Genomic DNA, 23,507 nt, shown 5'->3' with positions numbered 1-23,507 from the left:
ACATAATCTTTCTAGTATCATTTGAATTCACTGGGGCAAAACATTATTTTCTTTTGCAGGACTTTTGTGTATTTGTGTATGTCCACACGTGTATGAGAGAGAAGGAAAATTTCACCCCAAATAGTTCTGTGTTTTCCAAAACTGAAGTAAATTGTTTTGTTATAGTGAAAATCCCAGTGACTTTTTCTCATTGGCACGGCCCTCCTGTTCCCAGGTATGGAGCAGGACATAAAATTTGGCTGTTGGGAAGCTAGGAGATACTTGGGGAGAAGACTGAACAGCAATATAGTTTAAGGGGCTGGTAAGGAGGCTGGGATCTTGGGTAGGCGTGAAGAGGCTGGCTTGGGAATGAAGATGGTTGCTGATCAGGAAGGGAGCCCAGTGCTGGAAGCTGGCTGTGGAGAGGCTGAAGCAGAGCAGGAGGCGGGGGCTGGGACTGCCAGGGGAGCAGACTTGATGAAAGGGCATATTTGGTGGTTGTTTGGATGTGTGGTTGTCTGTGACACAGCTGATGTATGAATAATTAAATAGCATTTTCACTATAACACCCGAGAATGGGGTTTCCTTAAGACTTATTTTACTTACTGAAAAGCTGGGACACAGCGCTTGAGCTCAGATGTTCATACTTGCACGTCTAAAGTTGGATATGTGAAGGAGTGGCCTTATGTCCACAGATGCCAACTCCTCCATCTGTTGTTGACTTAAGCAATTAGTGCAAGTATTCAGCACATTTTACTAATCAGCCATTTGCAGACTGATTCAGAGCCTCCTACAGTCAATGTAAATCTTTCCCTGAAGTGTTTTTTAGTACCTTAGTTTAGCTGCTGGCTTTTAAAACTGCTGGCTTTAGTAACCATTCTAAGTCACTGAGTGAATTAGTGGAAGACTTAACTGATAGAATTCAGCTTCCCTGCTTTTAAGTGAGCTGGGTGCTTCTTCTGCCTGCTTGGAGTACTTACTAAGAAAAGATTGTAATTGTATTGAAAAATTAATATGCCAGGTTAAGTCCCATTAACTTAATGATCATGGAAGATGTTTTCAAAAGTGCCAGCATGCGTTTGGAGTGTAAGTTCCATTAAGTTTCTGTAAAGTTTAAAAGCATGAATAACGTAAACAGTTTTGAAACCTGCAGACAAAATATTCTGAGATTTTGATCTTAAAGTGCTTTTCATTAAGTAGTGATACCTGGAACCTCAGCTAGCCTATAATCTTAGTGAACAACAAAATCATTTCCATGCATTACTTATTTTTGGAAAAAAAGATTACTGAGTATATTCATGAACATGCTGTTCTATAACAATTTTTTTTCAGAGAAAGCTTAAAGCAAAAAATTTTAAGAGCTAATTAAAAAGAGGCTGTTAAGGATAATAGCTCTTCAGAAGGAAGAATATCTCCTATGTACTTCTCTACAATATGCCTTTGTTTATAAAAATATAAGCCTGGGAAAAACATATAATGACCCAAACCATGAAAAAGATAAATATTCTGACAGGAGAGTTAGCATACAGACCCAAACTGTTAGCTGAAGAAGATCATCCCAAATTTGAAGTTCTTCTTCTGTGAAGAACAAGTCACAGAGGCAAGAATGAAGATTTCCATGGCATGAATCATTAATAAAGGTACTTGAAGAATGAGTCCTGATATAGCTTAAGACTCTAGTGCTTTGTAACCGTTTCTATGCAGAAAAAATATAATTTTAAACCCTCTGCTTTAATGATGTAAGTAGTGAACATAAAATTTCTCAGTAGCTGATTTCATAGTTAAGTAGCTGCTTAGTTTTCAATTACTTTAAAGCTGAAATGCTCATTTGGGTAAAAATTATCATTAATGTTTGTAAAGAGGAACAAATTTTGAAAACAGGGAGATAATTAATAACTGTCCAGAAAACTAGATGCACTGTTTCAAAGCAAAATGTCTATGAAAATTTATGTAGATGTGGAGAAAGAACAAATAATATAACCCTGTTTATTATTAATACTGTAATCATACTGTAAAAATTCATAACATATTTTAAAGTATTTGTGACATTTAAACAAAGTTAATTTTAAAACATCTAGGAACTTCAGTAGATTCAGCTGTACCAGAGTTGTGAGTTATCACTGCCATTTACGTCTTATGTGTGTATATTTTGTCCCAAGAGCTTTGGAGCTGGTTACGTGATCCAAGGTCTCTGCTGACAGGAATTATTCTGTATATCACTCCATATGTAGTATGTCCTATAACCTTTCAAAAAAGCTCCTATACCACTTGGACTTGTCTCCTTGCAAATGAGACAAGTTAGACAAAATCATAAACTTAGAGTTTATATCGTTTTGCAATTAAATACTTATTACAGTTGTATAATGTATTTGATGTCAAAATTAGATCTATATATTTCTGTCATCACTACTGCATAACATAGAATGTGAACAAAATCATTCTTATATGTTAGGTTAATAAGAACTTCTAATTAAAACAAAGTAGATATGTAGTTAGCATGACACAATTACGGAGCCAGTGAATTTCTGATATTCCATCTGTCTGTAATATGGATCAATGCTTATGTTCTTTATGAAGGACTATTCCCCTTGTTCATATTGAGTAGATCTTGTTGACAGCCAGTGGTTTTGGTATTTTCAGAGAAGTGTAGAAGGTAATAAATAGCGATCAAGAAAATAAGAAAATGAATGTCTTGTATTCTCTCTGTACTTCATTGCATTAGTTTGAGCATTCCATCACTACTCTGATGCTCTCCTAAAATGACTGATCAGCTCATATCAAAAAGAGGTTTCACTCAGAGGAAGATGTTCACCATGCAGCACTTCTCACTTCCTTCTGGCAGGATTTGTGCTATAAAATCTCCAAACTTCCTTTATATGTCTCACCTAAATCAATTCATGCACTATCTATCATTTTCTTGCTCCACTTGTCATATGAGAAGATGTTCCAGGAACATAATGCAATCTCACTTTCTTATGCCTCTCATTTCTTCTTTTATTTTACTGAACCATTTTCTCTGCACGTCATAGGTTCTAACAACAGTTCTGAAAGCTGTTTTTCTAGCATCCTCCTAAACATGTTAGCATTTTGGTATTTAATAAACCATACATGTGGCAGCTGTGTAACACAAAGTTTTATTCTCTAGATTTAAAATACATATTATCCTCACTATTCCAAGTTTGTTTCTCAGAATTCTGTTGGTTCTATACTTATTATTTTTTTCTCCTTCAGTATTCGCTGCCTTGACTAATGTTGTACTTTCTCTCCCTATATGCATTCCTTTCTGGAATAGCACCCATAAATTTGTAGAAAAAATAATGGCTTTCTCCTTAGAACATTATGTACATTAGCATTATTTATATGGCAGTAAAAGTATACAAAATCCACTATACACTTCTGCAACAATCACATCCCCCACTCGTATCTACATCTTACTGTATTCCTATCAGACGTGCAGCCTTGCCTTTTTCATCTTTTCAAAGGTTGACTTTATGTGTCTTGAAGCATTCTATGTCTTCAATACCTCTACTTAACTGCCATCCTTAGTCACTTCTGTTGTTCTGCATTTTTGCTTAATTATATTTTATGGTGTCTACACTTCTGACAGTTGCCATCCTTCACTGCTTTTTCCACAGCAAAAGACACTATTTTTTTCTTCCCCAAAGTCAATCACCTTTCTTTGCACTTCCTTCTTAGGTAATCTGTTCTATTGTTCATCATTATTTTCTTTTTTTCTTGTTGTTCTGAAAGAAGGAAAGTACAAAGAAAACTTCCCAGCCTTCCTATCCCATTTTTCACATGGGCTATGCTCACCCACTGTCTATCTGCTTCTACATCATACGTATTCATAATTCTGTTGATTTTGCCTGTGTCCAGAAAATCCTTTTCCAATTCCAGATGATCAGAAAATTACACTTTTTCCTTCAAGTAAGAGAATGGAGACAGTGATCCATTCCTGCATTACCTTTAGATTGATTATGGTAATTTGCTCTACTTCTTATGCACAACAGAAGCATGCTGTAAAGATGGCTGCAAGCAGAACACGTGCTTGTACAGCATTCAGCACAATGCTCTCTAAGAACAAAACATCAGTGAGAGCATATCATCCTGCCCTCCATTATGTCTCCCATTCTGTTAACTCTTGGAGATACTGAACTAGTTTTACAGACTTCGAGTAGCTGGAGTCTGTATACATAGACTCTTAACGCACTAGCCAGCTTGCTCCCATCAGTATCTGACACTGACTAAATCGAGTTTCTAAAAAAAAAACCAGTTCTGAGATATGATATATGTCCTTTCAGGAATCAGCCCAGCAGAAAAGATTAAAATCAGACACCCATGACCTTTTTAGTAGAAAGCTCCTACTTAGATCTCAAAAGTCTTTCATACTATTTTCTAACATTTTGATGATGTCATAGTATATGTGGATTTCATTCCTGTGCATACTGTAAAATGATTTCACTTCTAATAGCAGTCCTTGTAGCTTCCTTTGGACCTCTTCACTGAAACTTGATGCATTATTGTTTAACCTTTTGTTTGCTGATGATTCTGCAGCCCTATGGCACTGCTTCTTCAACTTAAGTTGTCATAAAATGTCTTGTTTAATTGGTGGTACCTGAGGTTCGCCAAATACAATGCTAAGAAAGCAAGTACTGCAGGTGTGGTGACTAAGCTGATAATCCATTAAGAATTGTTTGAAGAATCACATTATCAATTTATGTATTTCTGATGATATGGAGTACACATGAAAAGAAGGTGTCTTTAGAAATAATGTAACTGAAAATGCAAACTTCTGAATGGAAATTGAACTAAAGGGAATGAAAATGCACTGTTTTGTAGCCTTCCACCTCCCCCCCAAAAAAAGAAATAGAGATAGGTAAAAAGGGGCTGAATCTTTTTTTTTTTTAGTCTTTTGTATTTTTTACAAATATGCCTTCATCTGTGGAACTGGATGTATAAAAGAACTCAGCTTTTCCAGCAACTGTGTATTCATGCATACTTTATAAGCTGGTATAGCTAACTATATGTTACATGTATCCCCAAATAATTTAAGAATAGTTCTATCCAAGAAGGAGAGAGGAGGGAACTCAGGACACTGATGGGGACTCGATAAAAGTATTTCCATCATTCCCAATTTCCATGTATTTTCTCCACTTGTAAGACCACCATTACCACCATATGAAGTAGGATGAAATGTCTGTCTAGGCTTGTATCATGTCTTCAGCAGCAGACAACTGGAATTTTATTAGGGAAAGGATATATGAAAGACAGCAAGAACAGAGACTTCCAAAATCCAGATTACATCTGGACTATCATTTTGAATACACCCAGTGCTAGAATTGTTACCAATGTCTGTGTCATCTCTTTGTAGCTGCAGTTACACCTCTAGTCCCACAAGATTCTATAGCAAGGAATTTCATATTTAAGTAGCATCTGAAAAAGTTCTTTCTTTTAAGCTTGCTACCTGTTTATCTTTAGTGAGTTTACAAGACTTAGGTAAATCTGCCTTTTTGAATTGCTTCCTTAAAAATTTCTGCAAATTTTGCCACACTAAGGTTCATTTTCTTTTTTTTTTTTTTTTTCCCCAGTATGGTTACTTGGCCTGATCACAAACAGAGCTTTGCTTAGAGATTCCTATATTTTAAGGTCCAAAAGCACGGTTATATTTTTGTCCAAACTTCTGGGTAATTAGATTGAAGGGTCCCAAATGATAATTTCTTTGCTGGGCCTACAGTTTCTCTTTTGAGTTACCAACTATTTTGATTTAAAGGCTTGATGCAGAAGCCTCCATACTTCAGGCATCTATTGCCAACAGTCAACCATCGTCACTGCTAAAATGGTGAACCTGATTTTCTCTTCTGAATTTGGATAACTTTTTGCCTTTCATTGTTGCTTTTTATAATACCTTTGCCTACTAGATTGAGCAGCTTGCCATTTATCAAATTTATCTTGCCACATGGTTGCATATTTGCCTATCATCCAGTCATTATTTAAGCTTCTTTTGGATAAACTAATACAGTGGAAGCCTGCTGTAAAGTACTGGCATAGGATGTAAATGAGACAAGGCTAGAACATAGAATTAATAACAGGAAATTAATGCTAGGCAATTGATATAGTTGGAAAAAACAAAATTTCAAGCAATGCAGATCCTTCTCTTGGTCTGAACAGAACTGGCAAACTTCAAGCTAAATACAGATTGGGAGAAACTCTTAATCTAATGTGGTTATCAGACAATTTGGGAGAAAAAAGTAATTGCCCTACATGATCACCTACCCTGTGACCAAAAGGGCAGATAAAAATGTTAAGAATTCCTCTGAGCTAAAATAAGAGAGCAAATTATCAGCTGTGGAACACTGATAAATGAGTTGGAGGTCAGCTGCAGTTGAAGATTATAATGTGCCGTAAAGCCAGTATTTTATTGAGTCCGTATTTCTAGTCCATACTGCAGTTCTGGATTTTTGTTCCCAGGCTCAGCTTTTGAAGGTATTTTGTGGTCTCTTTGAGGTTGTGGACTGAAAGGTCAAAGTTCTTTTGTGAAAAATGTTCTCCCACTGGGAACTGGGCTGTTAATTAAATAAAAGCTATTACTTCCTGCTACAAACCTTACTTCACTCACTGTAAGGTGTTTTTTCCAGGTCTCAAATCATTATTTCTCAGTCTTAAGTTCTTTCTGGGTTTTTTTTAATGGCTTTTATCCTACTGATTTTATGCTGAAACATTTAAGGAGAAAATACCCTCTTCATGTACCTACCTGTTTTTCTTGCTATATATGCAAGGGCTGTGTTTGTCCTCTTAGCTGTAGTATTGCATTAAGTATGGTTGCTTATTTGATTACTTAAGTAGAGTTTCTGCTTCCCAGGAAATACTCCCTCTTTCTAAATATGCAACTTAGCATTTTACATTGTTAAAATTTTACATTTTATGTGAATCCCAAGACAGCCTTTTCCTCAAACTCTTATTCAGTGCTAATTTCAAAGCACTGCTATTTCATAGCAGTTTTTCCTTTGAAATCAGTCTTCTGAATGGAACATAAAATCAGAATCTAGAAAAAATTGTTATTCTTCTCCAGGAAGGTGAAAAATAGTTTCCATAGCACTTACTACTGTCAGGCAGGAGGCATACGTGATCTCATTACTCTGCTTGGTCTTGTTAACTGACATTGTTCCATTTATTACTGACCTGTAGGAAGGTCAACAATAGAAATGTTTTGACTCAGGGCCGGAGTATTTTTCAGTTTATTACCAGTCAGGATTTTTCTTACATGTATTATAATAACCTACTTTCTTGCCATGTATAAGGTCATGTGGCTTTGTAAAGCAGCAAACTACAGATTTTCAATTTTTGCAGATTTCCAGTCCATTATTAAAAATTTTAAAATTCACAGATACATTGAAATTTATTATAAAAGTGGAAATGTGGCTTTTTAACATGAGACAAATTCACATGGAATGCAGGGATTAGAAATTATTTCTTTTTCATTTTACATAGTACTACTATTGTAAAAACCCTCCTGCTTTTTCCAGATGTCCCAAGACATGCTGCTCTGAACCATATCTACTACTGTCTAAAAAAGGATATAAGAGCAGAAATTTTATTTTTGTGTAGATCCAGTTCACACCCCAAATATTATTTCTGCTCAGTGCAAATGTCCATGTGCAGAATCAAAAATTGTGTGCACCCTGATCACTCAAAATGGGAATTTTAAACTTCACAGCACCCCTTTGCATTTTAAAACACAGTTAGAGTACAATTTTAGGGCCAGTGCTCTTTAATATTTTTATAAATGACTTGAACACAGGAATTGAATGCACGTTAAGTAAGTTTGCCAATGACACTAAACTAGGAGGAGCTGTGGACTCCCTTGAGAGTGGAGAAGCCTTACAGAGAGATCTGGATAGGCTAGAGAGCTGGGCAATCACCAACGGTATGAAAATTAACAAGAGCAGTTGCTGGATTCTCCACCAGGAACGGGTTAATCCTGGTTATACGTACAAACGGGGACGAGAGGCTGGAGAGCAGGCCCGTGGAAAGAGATCTGGGGGTTTGGGTTGATGGCAAGTTGAATATGAGTCAACGGTGTGCCCTGGCAGCCAAAATGGCCAACCGTGCCCTGGTGTGCATCAAGCCCATCATAGCTGGCTGGTTGAAGGAGGTGATTGTCCCACTCTACACTGCACTGGTGCATACTGTGTGCAGTTTTGGGCACCTCAGTGTGAGAAGAACATCAGACTATTAGAGTGTGTCCAGAGAAGGGCAACCCAGATGGTGAAAGGTCTTGAGGGCAAGACTTACGAGGAGTGGCTGAGGTCACTTTGTTTGTTCAGCTTGGAGAAGAGAAGGCTGAGGGTGACCTCATCCCAGTGCACAACTTCCTCAAGGCGGGCAGCGGAGGGGGAGGTGCTGATCTCCTCTCTCTGGTGACCAGTGATAGGACATGAGAAAATGGAATGAAGCTGCATCAGGGGAAGTTCAGATCAGACATTAGGAAAATGTTCTTCACTGAGAGGGTGGCTGGTCACTCAAACAGGCTCCCCAAGGAAGTGGTCATGGCCCCAAGCCTGTCAGAGTTCAAGGAGTGTCTGGACGATGCTCTTAGTCATATGATTTAGTTTTAGGTAGTCCTGTGAGGAACGGGGAGTTGGACTCGATGATCCTTATGAGTCCCTTCCAACTTGAGATATTCTATGAATCTGTATTGCACCAGTCTACTTCCTGCCAGCTACATGGTAGAAACAGCTGTAAACACAGGATGAATCACAGTCATGCATATCTATCAGCTCCCAACCATCCCTCTGATCCATCAGCAATGAAAGCTGCTGATTCTCTTGGAACAACTCAATAGTCTCGGAGAGTTGAGCCATGCCCCTTCTTTATTTGGACTATATAAGAAATCTTTCCAGGACATATTTTAAAAAACTGACTGTTCTCTGTGTCTCACTGTAAGATAATATTAGCACCATTATCAGATTTCTGGACATACTTCACAGATTGTATCGGTGAAGATGGCTGTACTCAGAAATTAAGCCATCTTAGGTCTAGTCAACATGTCAGTAAATATTCCTATTTCCTGTTCTCCAAGCTCCAAAAATAGACAGAAAATATCAAATGCATGCCAGAAGGCTGGGTTACTTTTCTTGTGGCTTCATTATCTGCATTTGCCTCAGATATATCTGAAAGGACAAAACAGTCTTAATCTATGTGGTACAGGAGCTTCAAACACATATACTTGAAAAAAGATCTTTTCTTCAGCACCCTTTAGCTTCCTATCATTTGTCCAGCTGTCAGCTACTGCTGTAGCACCACAAGCTGATGACTTTCACCAGTCTCCTGCCCACCAGCTCATGGGTGGATTTCATGGTGAAGCTGAATAAGGTCTTTAACCTAGCTGTGACCTTTCACAAGATACGCTGGATGTAGCCAGCTGTGCATTTAGGGTGATGGTGACATTACTGATAATATACCAATTTGTTGTATCCATTGCATTCTTCTTTTATCTTCTTCTATCCATCTGCTCAAGGATAAGCTAATCTATTTCAACAAGTTTTAGATACACATCACCACTATCTACTCTTGGATACTGTATATCAAAACATTTCTTGGCAGTTTGTTCTACTCTGCTATGCCATCCCTTTTCTGGAACCCTTCTATCAGTAGCCTGCTTGAACAGGAGAAAGGTAGGGGATAGGCAGCAATACAGTCGGTTTCCCAGCACATCATGTCATTTTGCCGGAGATGGTTTCTGGTACCAGAGGATGGCAAACCATTTTGAATACCTTCAGTCATGAGCAAAGTTAAGTATGATGACTTTAGTCAAGAGTAACCCTGCCTAATCAAAACAGGGATTAATGTATCACTCTCAATGATCAGAATGCCTGCTGATTAATATATACAGAATGTTTTCATATCTAAATATCTTATAGTGGCTTTTCCACTACAAAGTCCTTATATACAGGATTTCTCCATAGCACAGAAAATCCTGATCAATGTTTTGGAAATCACGAGAATGTGCATAATACAAAAGAGAATCTGTGTTTCCTGACCTAGACAGCTGCCTGATTAAAGGGACTTTCAAAGGCCCAAATGTCCCAGTGCGTATCATTTGCATCTGTTGGACTCGTTGACTCTGAGGAGAAGAGGAAAGAATAACAGAATGCTGGTCAGACAATTTCAGGGTCCACCAATATCCTTCCTTCACAAGTTAGTCAATAAATATGAGATCTTACACTTCAGCTGAAGTCATGCACAGGTGACTATCATTCTTGTGGCCAGACAAACCCTTCAGGCATGTCTGGATCCATGCTAATCTTCTTTCCTTCATATGAGTCATTTGTGATAAGGAAACGTAGACAAGATTAAATTTCTATTAGACGGATATATAACTGGTTGGAAAGCTGTTCTCAAGAACAGTTAATTATGCTTCACTGTCAGACTGGATGCATTAAAGCATGTTCTCCAGGGACTTTACAATATTTAATTCATGATTTAAAAGATGGAATTAGCATTTAATGCTAGTGATACTACCTGGAAAAATACTACAATATAGTATTATGATCTTAAGAAATTCTTTTAAGAATTTAGTTCAAAAAATGACATGTAATGACAATAAAGATGAATACTAACTTCTGTGTTTATATAGAAGTAATCTTTTGCATAAACACAAGTGAGGAAGGACTGACTAAGCAACAGTTCTGAACTGGAGACGATAGGTGGATCACAAGTTGCACATGAGGCAACAACATGTCTTTATAAAAGATGTAACTGTTGTACTGGAATATATAGAAAGGAGGATTATTTGTAAAGCCTACAAAGTGGTTCTTTTATTCTTCTTGACACTGGAAAAAGCTTGTCTCTGATTTGGGGCTCCATGACTGGAGAAGGATTCTGACCAACCAGACAGGTTCCAGAGGAGAACAGAAGAATGATCAGAAAGCTAGAAAATATAACATGAGAAAATATTGAATAAATAAGGGTTGTTTAATCTGAAGAAGAGGAAACTGAGGAATACATCTGTCTTCAAATATAGAAGAAGTTCAGAAGAAAATAAATCTTTGTCTATGTCCATTGCAAAACAAGTTCAGGTCAAATAGCAACAGAAGTTTTCTAACTGTATTTTTGCTCTTAGATAATGAGGCACTGAGACACATTGCCTGGGGAAGTTCTGAAGTCCTCATCATGTTCAAGAACAGGTAAATCAGGTATCTGTGAGAGATAGTTTTAAGTTGATTCTTTGAGCCAACCGAATAGTCTTGGTGACCTTTCATGATCTCCTCAGCCCCATTTTCCGTTAATGTGTATGATTTTTTTCTCACAAGTTAATTAGTAAGGTCTGCTCCTCCCTGTTTGTTTAATCCTGATTCCGTGGCCAGGGACGCTGCTGTCTCCTCATTCTGTCTTAATTTTATGATTTCCACTTGTGAGTAAGCAAGAGAATCCCTGTTGCTGCTCATGATAGGATAGCTGAAGCAGCTGTGGTAGCAAAGAAACATTTGTCTATCAATGAAATGTCCCAGGACTATGCTTTTCTCTCAGTCTGTCCTGGCCCTGTGTGCACTAATAGGCCTTAATGGCTGTGACCTGTGTCACTTGGGGCCTCTCTCCGCACCTGTGGGCACAGGAGCCTCAACCCTGGGCTTTTAGTCCATGCCTGAGCTGTGCTGTGTGGGTACTGATCTTCAGCTCAGCTACAGCCATGCCTGTACATTACTACAGATACTGATCCAGACCCTAACTCACAGACTGACTTCCCAGTTTAACCTCAGACCTGTCTCATCACCATGGGCCTGCCTGTGTTTGATCATGGTTACTCTCACTGGCCCTGATCCCAATCTGTGGATTGACATCCCAGCTTGACCTCAGATCTGCCTTGTCACCGTGAACTCACCTGATGATATGCACTCTTGGTTGAACAAGTCTCAGGTCTGCCTGCTGGCCTCGCTGGGGCACTGTGGGGCTGGGCCCTGGCTGGTGAGGACCCTGCACTGGCAGCTGTGTTGCTGCACTCAGCTCATGGCTACCCTTCACTCAGGGAGCACCCAGCCTTTGCTGCACCTTGACTCAGTCTGCTAATGCAGGACTTTGCAGCCCTCTGCCATGTCAGTTTTGGTATGTCCCATCTCCTGCCATAGCTGGTCTTGTCACTAGAAGATCTGTGCTTTTCCTTTCAGAGGAAAGTTCTTGTCAACTGCATGAAGAACAGCAAGAGATGCACGAAACTGGCAGAATGGGTCAGGATGTCAGGCTGATGTCAGGTCAGCCTCTCTTACCAGGTTCCACTCACAGTCATCCTGGACTGTTTGCTGGTACTAAAGGAGTTCATTTCTGTCTAGTTCTGGTGAGGTTCTTTCCCTGTCAGCTCTTCTGCTTTCTCCCTATATCATATATATGTGTGTGTATGTATATACACACATAAATATTTGCATATATCACCAGCTGTGCAAATTCCCTGGGGGATGGTTAAACCATTACTCCTGCACATAATCTTCAGGTGTCCACTGACTGAATCAAGTGATTTGCTTATGCCTCAGACCCAGGTGTCCTGGGCTAGTCTTTGGAAGTGTTTTTCCTAGTTATGACTTCATCCAGGAAGCCAGATGAGAGCCAAACCCTTTTTGAATCCAGATAGCTTCCTTCAAGAAAATGTGTCCCTGCACACCTGTCATAAGCTTCTCCTGAACACAGTTTTGGTCTCTTCTATCTAGAGGTCTGACATACTTCCATTCTTTCTTGAAAGAAGAAACTTCTAGAGGCAGGGCATCTTTGGACTTTTGTTGTTAAGAGGCCTTTGACTTTTTACCTCTTCAGGACTAGGTCTTTCAGATCCAGAGTTGTTTGTGTCAGCAGCTGAGAGGTTGAAAGTCAGGAGTGCCAAGCAGGATAACCACCAGTGAAACCTGTTATGAAAACACCAAAAAGGAGCCACCCTCCAAGATTAATACACATTCCACTGGAGCTCAGTCTAAATTAGTGGCTTTCTTGAGTGATATCTCCATTGCTGACATCTGCTGAACTACTGCCGTGAGTTCCCTCCACACCTTTACCAAGTGTTTTGCTATTTCAGAAGCATCCAGGTATAATACAGTGTGTGGTAACATGTTTCTGCAGTGGTTGATGCATGAAGCATGCAATGTCTCCCTACCAAGTACTGTGATTGTTAGGAGGAGCTGCAGTACGAGCATAAATATGAATAATCTATATTAATAATTTCTGTTTTGAAGATTAAACAAAATATTTACATATCAGTTAATGAAACTGTCAAAGGTGTGTTGTTTATGAGCACACTCCCTTACACAGTCCTTATTCATGGTGTTTGAATTTCTTGGAACTCTGAACCTTGGGATTCTGTGATGGAAAAGGAAGTTAGACAGTCGCCACATTATGTATGTAGCAAAGCCAACAAGCCTGATGGAAAGGAAGTGGAATGTAAGCTAGTCTGGTGAATACTGCATGGATATGAAACTATCTGTCTCAAGGTTTTGCCAGACATACAATGTGCACATGCATGTAAGATGCATGCATAGATGGATAGATAGATACAGGTATTTGTGAAATAACTTTCCTCTTGCTATTGCTGGTTTCACTTCAGAAAGTAGATCTTAATGCAAGATTGTAAGAGTCCATCCTTTTGAACATGCATATGATAATGGCCACTAATAAATGGATTTTTATTTCTTCTAATAAGGACGTTACTTCTTATTGCTTCTAAAAGAAGAACAGAAGTCACATTAGATACTGTAATTCCTGGAACAGTGATGAATCATTTCAGAAAAAAGATCAGCCTGTGTGATCGTGCTGTCATAAGGCTTGACATCACTGCTCTTGACTGGACCACTCCCCTTCTCTTCAAGTAATAACTACTGATTTCAGCAGCAGTATTTGAAGAGAGAGTGCTTCACAGTATGAGAATGGGTGGCACAACTTGACCTGTAATCCTTTACTGTGAGGGTTTTGAGGGGTAGGGGAAGGGAAGCGGAGCATTTATTTCAGACTAAGAATATTATTGCTGTAGTCTCATATCAATATTGAAAATAGTATTTTAGTGAACTATAGGGTTCACTGTAGTACACGGCTAGACACACTGGAATGAAGTGAAGCTCATCCCATTTGGACTTCTTCCATCTAATTTTATTTTCCAAAGCTACATCCATTCTTGCACAAAGAGTAATCTAGACAGAACTGAATAAAGTCATAGCCCCTGACTGCAGGGCTTGCTCTTATAGCTAGCTCTTTTTCAGGGCACAAAAATGAAACAGGTAACTCCTTGTGTCCTACCATGTTGTACCTATGCATATGGATCTCTCTTATCTTCATTTCACTTTTTCAAACATTTGTTTCTTTTAGCTTGTGAATATTGTGTAATTGTATTTCTTCTTGTTTGTTTCTTTCAGAATGTTCTCATTGTGGAGGTAAGTTGGGTGCTTATGTCATATTGTGCTTAGATAAAGTCACATAGTCAAGTTGTGATTGTGTGTTCAGTTGCTAAAACCTGTCTGTGTTTATACTTCTTTAGCTGGGAGGTGGTGAAGAGGGAGAGGGGTTGATTTGCTTAATGACCTCTCAGTCTGTTTGCAGTTGCGTGACGGATCAAACTACATTGCTGCCACTCTAATTGGTAGTCTGCCTTGTGATACGCAGGAGTCTTTGTTTCTGCATCATTTGTTCTTTCTGTGGTTTCATCAGCTCCTGTTCTGCAAGTTGTTCTGTTCCTTGGAGGACAATAAATCAACTGCAGTGATGCCCCACACTTCTCAGTTTGCATGACTTTGAAATAGTAGCATAGCCCTGCACACACTTTACAACTTCAGCGTTGTTCACATGCTGGCTGAGAATGTCAGTCATTCTCTTAAGTCCCCATGACTTCTGCTCGTGAGCTTTGCATCCTGCAGTGTCCCCCAAGGAGGAAGACTCACCACAGATACGTTGCTGATGTAAATCAACAGTGTTCAGTTGTAGAGAAAAAGAATGTGTCACCTCACTGGTGCTGCAAATTCTCTCTTCATTAATGCAGGTGATTCTCTTTTAAAATGTTGGAAAAGCAGCTGGGATGGTTAGAGAGCACATCAGGATCTGACTGGCATTTCAGGCCCAGTCTGCTTGCGTGGGAAGTAAGCTGGACAGTGTAATGAAGGAAATGTATAAATGTTGGAATGTCTTTTTTTAGCAAAGGAGGGAAAAAAAGTCATCAGCCACAGAGATGGCTGGTTACCTGAATAGCTGCTAGGAGCTTTGTATTTGCTGATGCTAACTGCTGTAACAGGAATGAAAAACATCTTCAGCAAATTTTGTTAAAGCTATTAGATAGCTGGGGAGCAGAGACAAGGTGTTGCTAATGAAAAATCCACACCCACAGAGTTCAGGATCAACAGCTGCTCTCCGTTTCATGGTCAGTTTTGTAGCCAGACATCTATGGATCTCATTCAGATCAGGTTGGGTACAGCAGCTCTGGAGAATACTCATTTATACTGGACTAATAAAACAACAGATAGAGCAGATTTAGCCCTGACATGGGGAGATGTTGACATACTGTAGACTTGAGCATAACATGAAAAGTTTGATCCCTGCATCCTTGCAGTGCCCAGTAAAGTCATCTCCAGTCCCGTGTTACATCCCAAGTACTAGAAACATAGCTATTTTGAAGAGGAAGTGGACAGTCCTTTAACTGATTATTTTATGAGTAGAAAGTACTTGTTTCAAAGAATGTGAGCTCAGTTATAACCTTTTTTGGATGTGGCTCACAATACACTGGGAAAAATACATCATTTCCACAAAATAAGAAGGTGGAACTGCTCAGTCATTGTCCATATTTACTCTTTTCAGCTTTCCAGTGTTTTTTACTTACTCTGTTTTTCATGTTTTGTAAGGATATTGTTGGAACTGGAAGGACTATGAAGGTTCTGCTTAATAATATAGAAAAATACAAGCCAAAAATGATTAAAGTGGCAAGGTGAGTAAAACGATCACAAAACTTAGTCATTAATTAGTCTAGCCCAACATATTTTCCAGTGGAGTTTCCCATTCCGAGATCCTGCTTTAATTTGCAGCTGCAATGGCGCATGGGGAGTTCTACAGAAGAGCTGCCTGAGTCAGTAAGAGGAGGGTAGAGGAAAGGAGAGGAAACGCTTTTGTATTGTTCTGCAGTGGCAATGACCCTGCAGCCATTTCAAGACTGGCACTGATGGACTTGGAAGGGGAACACACCCATCTCTTCCCTGCCATCAGGACGTTTTTGGGAGGAGAAGCAGAATGAGAACAGTGATTCACATGGCTTGGAAGTTTTTTTGATAAAGGAAATAGTTTTTATGCATGCTATTCAGGTAAATATCTATATTTACATGAGTTTTATTTTGTTTTTAATTACAGTTTGTTGGTGAAAAGAACATCTCGGCCTGATGGGTACAGACCAGATTGTAAGTGGTTGTGTGAAAATCTGTACATGACAGTACGAGAAGTTACCACTATTCTACCACTTGCCTTTGATATCATTCTGTGGACTGCTAGAAGCATTGTAAAATACCAGTGTAAAATACCAGTTGTCAATGGGACTATGGAATGCAATGGAAAGATTTGTACAATTATGGTTTGGAAAGCCCTGCCTCCTTACAGTCTGATGTTTTCTGCAGAGTACTAAATTTATAAGGAAGCTATGAAAGGGTTTAATTTTATCTTTGAAATGTGAGTGTTTTGTCTTCTGTCTCTGACAAATTATATAGAGGAAAAAGTCTCTTTCTTTTCCTTCCTCATTGCATCTGTTTGGAGGGGCTGCAGGATTCCAGCTGAACATGAAAGGTGTTTTATTGTGTCCTAGTTATTCACAAGTTTTACATTTTTATAACAATAACATTTTCTATTATTTTTTGAAAAGTATTATTGTTTAAAGGGTGAACAATGATATTATCATTAAATCCCACCCCTCAAAAAACAGAAGATAAATTGGGCTTTTAAAACTTCCTCCTGCTGTTTTATCACACCAGTACCACTTCTCTCTGAATTATTGGTACATGTACTATGATGAACCTGCAAATGGAGCTATGCCAAGCTATTGTTACTTTAGATTTATTAGAATAAATGGTATAATAACAGGTATGTGGTTAAATACTAAAAAAAATAGATCTCTCTAGAAGAGATTGACCAGTGTTTGCTACTGAAGAAGGCTCTGGTCAGCTGAGCTGGGGAGGAGGGTAGAAGGAGAGTAGGCAGGTGAGTACCAGGAGACAGCATGAAGGGTCTTGATTTGGGATGTGGGAGAGAGGGAAACTTTATGAAACAAAAGTTACTCAGTGTTGGGCATGGCCCTGTGATTTTAGCCCAGTAGTCTGAACTGTAACCCAAACATTTTGTTGTACAGCTTTTTATACAGTGGTATTTTTAACATTTAGAATTTAATCCAGTAAATTAAAGTATATATTTAACTGGATTCACTAATGTTAAACATATAAAAAATACAATAAAGTTACTTCATGAAGGGTAGCTTAAAATTTTTATGTAATAACTTGTAAAATGAAACAGGTTTTATCCTTGTTTATTCATACTGTGATGACTTCTATAAAACATCAGAGATCTCTCTTTTAAATCACTGACAGTGCTGTGTCATTTCCTCACTCAAATTTATGATTCCAAAGTACCTATTACCCACAATTTTTAACAGTTGAATACATTCCTTAGTTGAATACCTGTAAAATTTTTTATGCTGACCTATTTTTGTGTCCATAAGGTTGTGTTTTTCTCTAGTTACTTAGTGAACAATTTGGAGAGAGTCTAACTTGTTTTATATAGTCTGATACTGCACAGACCTTCACATTCAAAAAGATACATGCCTATGCTTAGCTTCAAGTGTGTGAGTTGTATGATTCAGCTACACTGCATGCATTTACTTTGTTAAGCATGTGCATGAGTCTTCATAAGGCTGGGGCTTTAATTTAAGAAGCATTTGACATGTTTTGGTAGCATAATATGCAAAATAGTTTTTGCTATTCTCAGAAGAAAATATATAAAGCTCGGAAAGTTACTTCTGAATTAAAACTGTACATTTTTTTCATCTTTAGCATGATACTGGACAGTTGTCATCACACATGTATACCAGTGGAGATTCCTAACGTAGGCAGAATTTTCCAGCTCTGATTTTGGCTTTCTTCCACAGTGTGTCTGTTGTGCCAGTGATAATCGTATACAACTCTCCTACTCTCCACTGACTATTCACATGCCTGTCACAAATAGTCTGTGAGTGGGAACTGGGTATAGGGCTACCGCTGACCTTGATGTCTCGGAGTCAAAAGTAACATAACCTCAACTGACTACATATATCTATAGTTTGCTTGTCAGAGAATGAACATATGAATTTAAGGGCTATATAATTGCCACTGATCTTCTATTGATGGTGTTTGTTATTTGTCTTAATACAGATTACGGATTTGAAATTCCAGATTTATTTGTGGTAGGTTATGCCTTAGACTACAACGAGCACTTCAGAGATCTAAACGTAAGTTTCTTAAAAAAAAAAATAGTTTAAAAAAATCACTGTTTTACTTTTCCAGGGTGTCTTAAATACCCCATAATTTGCCTCCTCCCTGGGACCTTAATGTCATGGTTGGGATCCTTTCAGTGAGTGTAGAACTCCCTGCAAAAACCACAAATAATCCAAAGGAGTCACTGCTCAGCGCAGTGAACTGTTCCTTCCCATCTCTTCCCCCTAAGAGCAGAAGTTATACCTCTGCTACACTTCCATCTTCTGTGAACCTAGGACTTCACAGGTCCACCATTCCCAGTATATGCAGAGACAGCAGTACAGTTCAGACAGGTTTGGACTTTTACTATGTTGCCTGCCCCTTTTCTCAGTGAGATAACGATGGAAAAAAGGTTCAAGCCTTGCCTTTGCTTCCTGTGCTACTGCCAGGGGTGGACCTCAAAGCGGGGAACTGCAAATGAAAAAACTTGCTGTAGCTATAAAGTGAAACCAGAATTAAATTCCAGGTCACTGGAAGGGAAGGGGTAATCACAAAATCACTAGATTGGTCAAGCAAAAGTATTTCTGAACAATTCACTAATAATAATGTAATCAACTATGCTGTTGCAATCAGTGTTATATTTTTTCAGCACATATGTGTTATCAATGATCATGGCAAAGCAAAATACAGAGTCTGAAGCGGTAACATCCTCACCTGAAGATTTGTAAGATCAGTGAAGCAGAAATTTGACTACACTCCCTCAAGCATCTGTCAGAAGAGCGGTTCAGCTGACTTGGGTTTCTTTCAACTCATTATACTAAGGGGTTTACTCTAGAGATACTGATTAATATTTACAGAAGTGAGAGCTCTTATCTAAAATGTGAAGTAGAGGGCTTTTTAAGTTATTACCTTTTTTAAGTATTAAAATTACTGCATAAGATGCCTTTTGACTAATAATTTGTCTGCCTCGAGTCTCATTGTGAATGCATCTGTTCTTCGCTCAGTCCATCATTCTACCCATTGCAATTCATGTACTTCACTGTGTTGCATAAGATCATTCAAAAGTGCCTTTCTGTGCATGGAGATTATTTTACAGAATTTTATTGACTTCAGCATCCCCTTAGTCTTGGTCAGAGATGCTGCTGCCAAATTGAAAGCATTATTTTGATTTAATGCCACAATTCAAAAGTTTCAGCTGAAGCTGTATGTTGTATGATAGTACACTTCTAGCAGTTCATTACTGCCTCTTCAGAAGTTTTAACCCTCGGAATGCACTGAACTGGACTGCTGGTATAAAATGAACCTTTGCAAGACACTGGTGATCTGAAATTGGAAGATATCATGGGTTTGGTATGTCATGTAGCCATAGATCTAACCCATTTAATGTGCTGAATTTTAATCAAGAGAAAACAATGCCAGGCAGGTTTCAATTTCTGCATTGTATCCTTTTACGTCTATAGGACACAAACATGTAAAAAAACTAACATAGTATTCTCCTGTGCGTATATTCTTAATTAAACCTCATTAAGAACAAAAGTTCAATGCTAGTCAGACAATTATTCAGTTACTATTTGATTTTTGTAGCATGTCTAAGTAAGTTGAGACTTTTTGTAACCATCTGCCACCTTTAAGAATACAGATCTAGCAATGTTGGAGAAGATGATTAAAAAAAGAAAAAAAAAAAGGTAGGAAAACATAGAAAACAAGTTAACCTATGAATACTGTAGACTCGAGAGATTCCTTCCTTCCCTTATACATTGTGTTTGAAGAATTTTGTTAATTTACATGCTGTATTGTGAAAAATTTAATTCTGTACTTCCCGAGGGAAGCCGATGCAAAGTAAGTAGCTGTATATCAATATCTTTGCTCTGAACTGTAAGAGCTAGATTGTTATTAGTTTCAGGTTCCTTTAAACTAATAAAGAAACAGTAAGAATACTTGTTACATTGCACAGTTGTTTATTTTCCTGCTTCAGCATATTTCATGCATCCTGTAGAAGCTTTTCAAAAATAACGCATTTAGTTGGTAATCTAAACATACCTTATGTATATATCCTGCGGCTCACAAGCTATTGTTATTTGGATAAAATCCATTATGTTAATGGCATGGAGAAGTAAGATCAAAGAATTATTGTGGTTGCCAGAGAAGTGCTTTAGCCCTCTCTTCTTTACTCTTTTAACCTGTATTAAAAATACAGGTTAAATACAAGAGTTCTGTTGAAAAGCTTTCCCTCATAGAATAACTTTCTTCTGTTACAGAGGAGAAAGCACACCTGTACAGCCCCTGGAAGAAGCTGGTGAAAAGAGTTTAATCTCTTTTTCTTTTATGAGAGTGTTAATTTTTTTCTTAATGCTTCTGATTTCTGTGGATCTAGTAGTATCGGCACATTGCATGGGCAGGCATGCTTTTAAGCTTAGGCTTAGTCCAGGAGATCCAGGATTAGGTTATTTACTTTTTTCCTCTATTCTTAAAAAGGCACAATCGAATTTGCCTTGATACTATGATCAGCCTTCAGCAACAACAACAACAAAAATGTAACAAGTGAATTAGCATGAAATTAGTGTGAAAATATGAAGTAATATAAATGCAAATAATTCAGGCTGTGTTAAAGTTGTTTCACTGGAAGACTGACATTATTAAAATCTACATAATTAATAGAAAAGACCAGAGTTATAGAAAAGATAAGAACTGGAAAGTTTCTTCAAATTAATTTTATTTCCTCCTGCCATCATATTTTTAACACTCTGATAAAGCACCATACAAATTTCACTAGTGAATTTACAAATGCAATTATACTGTGAATAAGAGGTGTTGTTCTCTTTTAATGTCATATTTGAATTTTGTACCTTTATATATCTGAGCATGTCCCGATGTCTCAGTTGCCATTGCACATTACTCTTTGCTTAAAGCAATTCCATCTGAAAAATTAGTTTTCAGTTACTTTAATAATCTGATTCCAAAATATCATTAGTGTAACTGATGGAACAGGTAATTATGCATATATGTCTGATTATTATGCAGTCTATTTTCTTCAGTGTGCTCAGATATTTTTAAAAAATCAAACTGTAGCTGTCTCCTGGTTCAACAATAGTGTTGATTCCTTGTGTCACAATGTACTTTAACTAAAAGGCCACTAAACATTTTTTCAGTTGCAGTTGAACCCTATGACCCACAAAGCAATGTATTTTTTGTTTAATATCAGTTCAGCAACATCTGTTGCTGAAGAAGAGAGGATGTTCTTTACAGTCAGTTATTTTTCTGGACATCGTGTTTATGTATTTGGCGGGCATCCATTTTTATCTGTTTTTCTTCTCATGCACTCTTACCAGCATCCTTTCCCTACCCGTTGAATACAAACTAACATGGGCAGTAATGTGTTTTGAAGTTACATAAATGTTTAGCAGCCATCAAGTTTTAGACTTTATTCAGTTCATTCATGCTTGCATCTGATCCAGTTCCAAACTATCTGAAAGTAATTTTCTGGAGAGAAGGCCAAAGTAGGAAGAGTAATTCCTGCAACTTGGTTAACTGAATATCACTTAGGATTTCATGGTACAAACTATAGATATAGTCTGAATATCTAGGAATTTCTGCTTAAAAAATAGAATTTAAATAGTCTAAAAGGTCTGTAATTAAAATTTTTTTCAATTTAATTAGGTCGAACAAAATAGAAAATAGTGCCTGGTTTTTTTGATCGCTTACTATTAGTGTTATATTTCCTGGCCATACTGTGTTAATCCTCAAAGTTTTATTATTAAATTTCTATAATGTAAAACTTCAGCATTTCCTCCAGAAGTACAGTATTAACTGTATGCAATATTCAGCTGCAAAACAGTTTCTGATCTGTAAAAGAGTCAAATCATCACAGTTTATACACAGTAAAATGCTTAACTTGGAGGTGTACTTAATGTCATGAATCATCATTATTGCTCTGTGGTGAGAGTAACATTTATTTCAATAAAAATACTGGAATTTTAAGTTTTAATATTTCTTTAGACTGAAGAAGATAAAGGCCAAATCATCTTCTCTGCATATGTTTGCATTTTGATTTTCTCAGATAAAGTAGAAGTGAAAACCCCTATTGTAATCAAACTTGCTCTACATGCAGACTGTAATTGAGTCTAGCTACCTAGAAAACTTTAGTTTTCTGTTTCGGTTTAAAATGAGAATCTCAAAAGACAAACATTACAGGGTGGCACAGCAAGAGCTAGAAGGATCATTGCCTTTTTGTAAAACCATCACATTTGGGAGTGGTTTTCCCTTTTGCTTTTTTTAATGTTTTCCAAAAACTCTGATAGTCTACATATAAAGATCTGAGATGAATGCAATATCTGCATGTACTGTGTCTCCTTAGATTGGAGGGAGAAATTTACACGTAGTTATATACAAGTTCATGTAGGTGTGTGTTGCCTCAGTTCAGTCTTCCAAAAGTTAGCTCTGGCTGTACTCACCAGAGCGCACACAAGATAACTAAGAGGATGAGTCAACCTCTTTCTGTGCTTATTTCAGCTGTCCCCATTTGAAACCTCGTAGGGGAATGAAGCAGAGTGTCAGGTACTTTACCCATCCTCTCAACAAAATAAAGTGAAAGGAAAATAAAAGCTTTCACCCTGATTTCATAACACCTTTCACAGTTATTCATTTAATGCTATATGCCTTCCTCTGGGAAGTCAGCCACACACAGCTATCCCAGTACCTGAACTAATAGTGTTTGTACCAGTAGGGAATGAATGACTGCTGTCAGAACACCGCAACAACATGTAGCTGGATAGAAAAGATTGATCACAAGCCATAAACTATACCGTGGGATTATTTTGTGGTGTTAAAAGGATAATTCTATATTCTGCACTTACCATAAGTGACAAGAGGGGAAAGATAACCAAAATAGAGAAGGGAGTGCTAACATAATGAAGAAAGGGGGTCATTTATTTTGCAGAAAACATGGAGAACACCCAATACTTTTTAGAAGGGAAAAAGAAGACATCAGTTCTGGGTGAGGCTCTGTAAACCCCTTGAAGGTTGCCAGCTGTAGTTTGGATACTTACTTGTGCTGTTACGAAGTACTGGCTGACGCTACCTTCCTTTCTGTCA

The 23,507-nt window shown here is 37.9% G+C and overlaps 1 protein-coding gene across 1 annotated transcript in view; it reads left to right on the top strand.

Moving 5' to 3' along the window:
• PRTFDC1 (phosphoribosyl transferase domain containing 1) overlaps positions 1-20,353 on the top strand; it is a 49,578-nt gene extending 29,225 nt beyond the window's left edge. Inside the window, exons 5-9 of the mRNA XM_074866365.1 lie at positions 14,364-14,381; positions 15,837-15,919; positions 16,336-16,382; positions 18,375-18,451; positions 19,066-20,353. Of these exons, the coding sequence (XP_074722466.1) occupies positions 14,364-14,381; positions 15,837-15,919; positions 16,336-16,382; positions 18,375-18,451; positions 19,066-19,113 (273 nt within the window). The 3' untranslated portion in view covers positions 19,114-20,353. The remainder of the gene's footprint in view (positions 1-14,363; positions 14,382-15,836; positions 15,920-16,335; positions 16,383-18,374; positions 18,452-19,065) is intronic.
• The last annotated feature ends 3,154 nt before the right edge of the window (positions 20,354-23,507 follow it).

Source organism: Strix uralensis, chromosome 1 (assembly GCF_047716275.1).
Source record: "Strix uralensis isolate ZFMK-TIS-50842 chromosome 1, bStrUra1, whole genome shotgun sequence".
Lineage (NCBI taxonomy): Eukaryota > Metazoa > Chordata > Aves > Strigiformes > Strigidae > Strix > Strix uralensis.
The sequence above is the reverse complement of the archived record's forward strand: the minus strand, read 5'-3'. Positions and strand labels throughout refer to the sequence as shown.